Raw genomic sequence first — 7,751 nt, 5'->3', positions numbered from 1 at the left:
GCAACTACTGAGCCCGTGCGCCACAACGAGGTGAGCCTGCGTGCTGAAACTACAGAGCTCATGCGCTCTGGAGCCCACGCACCACAGCTAGAGAGCCCGTGCACTGCAACTAATGAGCCCACGTGCCACAACTAGAGAGCCCAAAAGAGGGAAGACACATGACCAATATCAGGAATGAGGTGATAGTACTACAAATAGTATAGATATTAAAATAATAATAAGATGAGACTTCCCTGGTGGTCCAGTGGTTAAGAATCCGTCTTGCAATGCAAGGGACACTGGTTCAATCCCTGGTTGGGGAACTAAGATCCCACATGCCACGGGGCAACTAAACCTGCGCGCCGCAACTACTGAGCCCGTGCGCCACAACGAGGTGAGCCTGCGTGCTGAAACTACAGAGCTCATGCGCTCTGGAGCCCACGCACCACAGCTAGAGAGCCCGTGCACTGCAACTAATGAGCCCACGTGCCACAACTAGAGAGCCCGCGCGCTGCAACTAATGAGCCTGTGCGCCACAACTAGAGAGAAGCCTGCACACCACAACAAAGAGCCCGTGCACCAGAACGAAAGATCCCGTGTGATGCAACTAAGACCCGACGCAGCCAAAAAATAAATAAATATTTTTAAAAGTAATAAAAGAATAATAAGAGAATATAATGAACAACTTTATGCCAATACATTTGACCGCTTAGATGATACAGAAAAATTCCTTGAAAGATACAAACTACCAAAGCTCTCAAGAAGAAAATTTGTAACCTGAATAGCCCTATATCTAATAAAGAGATTGACTTTGTAGTTTAAAACCTTCCCACAAAGAAAACTCCAGGTCCAGATGACTTTACTGCTGAATTCTACCCAATATTTAAAGAAGAAATAATACTAAAGTGTACACAAACTTCCAGAAAATGGAAGAGGAGGGAAACTTCCCTACTCATTCAATGATGCCAGCGTTACTCTGATACCCAGACCACAAATTACTGGTAGACCAGTATACCCTATGAACATAAATGCAAAGATTTTAAACAAAATTTTAGCAAACAGAATCCAACAATACAGAAAAAGGACATGACCAAATGAGGTTTATGCCAGGAATGCAAGATTGGTTTAACATTAAATGTATCAATGTAATTCACCATATTAATATACTAAAAATGAAAAAACATGATAATCTCAATAGATACAAAAATTTTTTTGAGAAAATACAGCATCTGTTCTTCAGAAAAACTCTTGAAAAACTAAAACTAAAAGGGAACTTCCTCAATCTTATGAAGGGCATCTACAAGAAACCTACAGTTAACATTACACTTAATGGTGAAATACAATGTTTTTCCCCTTAGTTCAGAAAAAAGGCAGTTATGTCATCTGTCACCATTTCTAGTCATCATTGTAGTGGTGGATAACTTATTTCCAATGCAATAAGTTAAGGAAAATTGAAAAAAGGCATCCAGATTGAGGAGGAAGAAATGAAACTTTTTATTTGCACATAACATGATTATCTATTTAAGAAATCCCATGGAAACTTTGAAAAAGCTAACAGATCAACATTCACAAATAAATTGTATTTCTACATAGTCACAACAAACAATTGGTAATGGAAATTCAAAAATACAATTTATAATATCAAAATTATGAAATATTTAGGGATAAATCTGACCAAAAAATATGCAAGAGTTGTACACTGAAAACTAGAAAACACTGCTGAGAGAAATTAAAGTAGACTTAAATAAATGATGAGATATACCATGCTCATGGATTGGAAAACTCAATATTGTTAAGATGTCAGTTTTCCCCAAATTGATCTATAGATTCAAGACCCTAGCCAGACAGGTTGCACTTATGGACATGAAACTATAGACAGTTTCACATTCATTCAGTATTCATAAATCTTTATTTAGCACCTATTATGTGTCAGGCTCTGGAGATATAGTCATAGACAAAACTAAAATTCTACTCACATCAATTCCAACGTGTGGTTTTATTTCCCCATCACCAAGCAATTCTCAGACATCAGCTGAGTGTCGTATAGTTCAACTCAATTCTGCCACTATCTACCTGGCAATAATGTCAGGTCTCGCATGTTAAGGGTTCAGTCCTCTAAGACTGCCTGTCTGGCTCCACTTCAGATGCCAATTGCAAGTCCTGGTTGTCTACCTGTGCTTCTGACCTACTGGCTATAGATTGGAGGTTCCAACAACCCCCTCCTTGGGTTTGATTAGTTTACTAGAGTGGCTCACAGAACTCAGAGAAACATTTTACTTACTAGACTACCAGTTTATTACTAAAGGATATAACTCAAGAGCAGCCATATGAAAGAGATGCATAAGGCAAGGTATGGAAAAAGGGCGCAGATCTTCCACGCCATCTCTGGGCACATCACTCTCCCCACACCTCCACGTGTTCACCAACCCAGAAGCTCTCTGAACCCCATTTTTTGGGTTTTTATTACATAGCCATGATTGATTAAATCATTGGCCATTGGCTATTGATTCAACCTCCAGCCTCTTTCGCCTCCCCAGAGGTTAGGAGGCATGGGACTGAAAGTTCCAACCCTCTAATCACATGGTTTGGTTTTCCTGGCAATCAGCCCCCATCCTTAGGTGCAGTCCAAAAGTCATCTCATTAACATAACAAAAGACACCATGCTCATTCTCATCACTTAGGGAATTCCAAGAGTTTTAGGAGCTCTGAGCCAGAATAAGGGATGAAGGCCAAATACATATTTCTTATTATAAATCACAGTATCACAAAAACGAGTAAAATATATGCCCTCATAGAACATATATACTATGAGAGAAAGACAGGAAAAAGGAAGAAGAGAAATCAAGGATGGCTCCTAAATATTTGATTTGAACCTGTGAAGTTGGAGGTGGCTTTTAAGCCTCTCGAAGGGGAGATTTCAGGTAGGCATAAGGAATTAGGGGTCAGAAATTCAGGGGAGAGATGAGGGCTGGAGATATAGATTTCTCAGTCAACGTCAAATAAATGGTATTTAAAGCCATGAGACTGAATAAGACCATTTGAGAAAAACTTCAGAAAGAAAAGGCCCAAGGCCAAACCCTTGAATATTCCAACATTTGGAGGCAGGACAGAGGGAGAGTATTCAGTAAAGAAAATAAAGAAGTAGTGTTAGTGAGGTGGGAGAAATGATCTTTTGTGAGATGTTCTAGAAGCCAAAATAAGGAAGTATTTCAATTTTCTTAAATGCCATTGAGGTCAAATATGATGAGGACTAAGAAAGTCCATTTAGTTTTTCAACTGGCATTTCATTGGTAACTTGACAAGAGCAGTTTTAGAAGTGTAGTTATGGTCAAGAAGCCAATTAGAATGGACTGAGGAGACAGCTGGAAGTGAGAAAATGTAGGCAGCAACAAGAAGCAACTCTTTAGAGAAAATTATTCTATGATAGAAAGCTAGGAAATAGAGCAATTGCTCAAGTGAGCTACATGTCAAGAAAGGACTTTTTAAAGATGAGATATAAAAATATCTTTATGACATTGAAAATGCCAGTAAAGTTAAGGGCTACTAATATCAAGTGGGCTCTTAATGTTGCCAGGCAATAGTACTACATTTCTGTAACCCATTCACTCTCCCCATTCCTAAATAACATTAGGATCTCAGATGCCATTGATAATAAGATACATCATTATTTTACATATTACTAAGAAAGAAAAAAAATGCTGCCAATTAAACTGCCATCATTTGTAAGACAGCAATTTCACAGATGTTGAAATATGAAAAAGTATTAGAATCAATGTAATACAGTATTTTCTTTCCTCAAAACTTTAATACCTTCTCCCTATCTTCACTTTGAGTTTCCTATTTCACTGAGAAAATAGAAGCACTCAGGTGAGGACATCCTCATTCTCCCACCACCAAATCTGTCCACCTGTCTGCATCTGTACCTATCGACTCTGCCTCCCCTCCCCTTTTTTTGAACATCTTTATTGGAGCATAATTGCTTTACAATGCTGTGTTAGTTTCTGCTGTATAACAAAGTGAATCAGCTACATGTATACATATATCCCCATATCTCCTCCCTCTTGCATCTCCCTCCCACCCTCCCTATCCCACCCCTCTAGGTAGGTGGTCACAAAGCACCGAGCTGATCTCCCTGTGCTATGCAGCTGCTTCCCACTAGCTATCTATTTTACATTTGGTAGTGTATGTATGTCCATGTATATCCTTTTTGTTTAAAATGATGTCTATCATTTTAAACAAAAAGGATATATACATCTCCCTTTTATAAATGACCCTGTCTTTCCAAGCGGCCTCAGAGTACTAACCCAGGAATCTCCCCACAGAGTCAGAAGCATGTGACGCATTCCGGAAACGAGCTCCACGGGTCTTATGGGAAATGTAGTGCCCGATGAATAGCCTGCACCGCGGGGGAGCCTGGGAATCTCTGGGTAGTTACTTCCGCACACGCGCAGTGGGGCAGTAGCCTGTAGTCTGTAATTTTCCAACAAGCACTGTGTGAAGTGAGAGTGGGGGTTTCTCCCAGATCTGGGAGATCTCCGTAACCTGATCTCCAGCTTAGAGTCGGAGCTGGGAGTGTGGCAGTGAAAGACTGGCAGGTATGACTCTGCAGAACTTGGGGGACATAAGGGAAGGGCGGGAAGAAAGGGACCGGTTTATTGGCTTACCGAACTGAAAATAAAACCTTAAAACTCTCACGTGCGGTGACTTCGTGTTTGGGGTGTGGGTCCTGTCCAATTCTGGAGTAGTTCAGAGAAAGCAAGAGAAGGACCCTACCGCCACTCAGAGGGTTCCTAGATCCCGGGTGGGGCTAGAGCAATCTCAGTTTGCATTCCTGCCCTTGTAAGTAAAGGACACAGTGTAGAAGTCTGTGCATCAAACTACACCTTCCCTGATTACAGGAGCACAGTTGGCCGTACCAGAACCATTTAAAACCATGTTAAGGGATCTAGGAATAAAGTGTTTCTAGAGAAACTTCGATGCATCTTAGGGTATTCTCACAACAATCATCCGAAGTAAATATTCTCCATTTTGCATATGAATTAACTGAAGCTGAGAGAGGTGAAGTTAACTTGCCTAGACTCAAACAGTTTAGTATAGTAGAAGATCTGAGATTCAAATCCAGATGAGTTTTCTTCAAATTTCATTTTTTTCGCAAGATTAAAAAAACCTGCAAAACAAAGCGTTGGACATATTTTCCTTTTGAAATATTTGAGTAATGTATGATGAGTAAAATTCGGTGTGTCTTTTTTTTTTTTTTTAAGGATCTCTTGGTGAATCTTCAGATTTTCCAGTGAAGACGAAATAAAGCTAGGAGTCCATCTTGCACATTTTAGCTTTTCTAGGGCTCTAGCAGTGCTGGCTGGAATTTCAAAAAGCCTAGACTGGGCTCATAGGAGATGGTGAATTCCGAGGGGGAGGAGGAGGGAGAGGGAGAAACAGATTTAGAGTCTAAACTGAAGACTCCAGCTTAAAAAAAAATCCGCCCCGCCCCCCAACGCCGGGTCCCTGGATCCAGCCTTCTCAAGAAACCTATTTGTGATCTCTTACTCCAGCTACAGAACAGAGACCAGAGAATCACAGGAAGGAATGACTTCTAAAGATACTGAGCTTCGGAGGTCAGGCTTTTAGTTATCCTTTTAACTCATTCATTTTTTACTTAGGATACAAGTATTTGTATTTACTTAGGATACATTTCTGGGAGAAAAAAAAAGTCACTGGTTTAAAGGTTAACGACTTGCTGTTAGGTCTGTAGGACAGAAATGTACAAGATACTTATCTAAGCTCCATATATTAATAACACAGAGATCATTGCTTATAAAATGTAGACTTTTCTGACTTGCTAGAAATGTCGTTCTCCCACTGGTGGCATTTTCTGAGACTGCAGTGTGTGTGCTTCTGTTTTCATAGAGCAGGGTTCTACACTGCAGTCCTGGTGTTTCTCATGTCTTTACTCTCTTCCCCATTTCTACTTCATAGATCTCTGTGTAAGAGCTGCAGAAATGGTCAACTTAGAGGTAAGGCATCCATTTATTGCTATTTAAATCTCTTTAAAAATCCATATAGGGACTTCCCGGGCGGTCCAGTGGTTAAGACTCCGTGCTTCCACTGCAGGGGGCGCGGGTTCCATCGAGGAGCTAAGATCCTGCATGCCGTGCGGCGCAGCCAAAAAAAAAAAACATCCACATAATAAAAAGGAAATGTATAGTCAGGGAAAACATAAATTGAATAGATCAGGTCCAAAAGTGCTAAGTTGATATCCAGATTATAGGGTCTGCACTTAGTTGGAGCTGCATATGTATACCCAGTATTTCTGGTGATCATAGAAAATGGATAACCAACCTTTTAAAGTACTGGCTTTGTCCTTGATAATAAAGCAGAACAATTCCCCGGATAAGTAAATTTTTTCCTGGCACAATTCTCCAAAGAAAATATCTTACAATGGGTTTTCTTTTTTTTTTTTTTTGCCGCACCCCGAGGCTTGTGGAATCTTACTTCCCCAACCAGGGATTGAACCCGCGCCCAAGCAGTGAGAGTGCCGAGTCCTAACCACCGGCCCACCAGGGGATTCCCACAATGGGTTTTCATAGAGATAGTGTTAGAAACAATATTGACAGTAACAATCCTGTGATAAATATAACATCAGTTTTCCTATGACTTTCTTTTTTTTAATTTATTTTTTAAAATTTATTTATTTGGTTGCATCAGGTCTTAGTTGCAGCAAGCGGGCTCCTTAGTTGTGGCTCGCCTGCTCCTTGGTTGTGGCATGCAAACTTTTAGTTGAGGCATGCATTTGGGATCTAGTTCCCTGCCTGGGGATTGAATCCAGGCCCCCTGTACTGGGAGTGTGGAGTCCTAACCAGTGTGCCACCAGGGAAGTCCCTCCTGTGACTTTCTTAGAGTGTTCCCTAGAATAAGCAGAGAACATAGTGCCAAGAAGTGCTATATGAACTCAATTTGTAAGTCCAGGTACATATCCTTTTTAATATTCACCTGTATCCATAAGTAAACCTTGCTCCTTTTCCAGAGTCTCCAACAATTCTTCAGCATTTTCTCTTCCATGTGAATTTAAAAATCAGGTTGTCAAGGTCCATAAGGGGGTGTGTTAGGTATTTTTATTGTGATTGCATTACACTTTTAGATTAATTTGGAGAGAATTCATAACTTTTCAATAATGAGTTCTCCATTTTTTTAAATTGAAGTAGAGTTGATTTACAATGTTGTGCCAATGTCCGCTGTACAGCAAAGTGACTCAGTTATACACATAGAGACATGCTTTTCTCATATTCTTTTCCATTTTGGTTTATCACAGGATATTGAATATAGTTCCCCGTGCTATACGTTAGGACCTTGTTGTTTATCCATTCTAAATGTAATAGTTTGCATCTATCAACCATAAACTACCAGTCCATCCCTCTCCCTCCCCTCCTCCCCATTGGCAACCACATGTCTGTTCTCTATGTCTGTGAGTCAGTTTCTGATTTGTAGATAGGCTCATTTGTGCCATATTTTAGATTCCACATATAAGTGATATATGGTATTAGGCTTTCTCTTTCTGACTGACTTCCCTTAGTATGATAATCTCTAGTTGCATCCATGTTGCTGCCAATGGCATTATTTCATTCTTTTTTTATGGCTGAGTAATATTCCATTGTATGTATGTACCATATCTTCTTTATCCATTCATCTGTTGATGGACATTTAGGTTGTTTCCATGTTTTGGCTATTGTGAATAGTGCTGCTGTGAACATAGGGGTGCATGTATCTTTTTGAAT

The 7,751-nt window shown here is 40.1% G+C and overlaps 1 protein-coding gene across 6 annotated transcripts in view; it reads left to right on the top strand.

The window, feature by feature from the left end:
- Nucleotides 1–4,449: 4,449 nt before the first annotated feature.
- Nucleotides 4,450–7,751, top strand: part of ZNF684 (zinc finger protein 684) — a 39,475-nt gene continuing 36,173 nt past the window's right edge. For 2 of the 6 annotated variants that reach the window (XM_055082749.1, XM_055082737.1), the window contains exon 1: nucleotides 5,974–5,993. Coding sequence is in view for 3 of the 6 variants with exons in the window: in XM_055082746.1 (XP_054938721.1) it covers nucleotides 5,979–5,993 (15 nt within the window). In the remaining 3 variants the exon portion in view is untranslated. Of the gene's footprint in view, nucleotides 4,575–5,281; nucleotides 5,595–5,955; nucleotides 5,994–7,751 lie in introns of those variants that run through there. The other 4 variants (XM_055082746.1, XM_028485752.2, XM_028485747.2 and 1 more) reach the window with 4 other exon arrangements.

Source organism: Physeter macrocephalus, chromosome 3 (genome assembly GCF_002837175.3).
Source record: "Physeter macrocephalus isolate SW-GA chromosome 3, ASM283717v5, whole genome shotgun sequence".
NCBI lineage: Eukaryota > Metazoa > Chordata > Mammalia > Artiodactyla > Physeteridae > Physeter > Physeter macrocephalus.
This window is presented reverse-complemented; position numbering and strand designations above follow the sequence as displayed.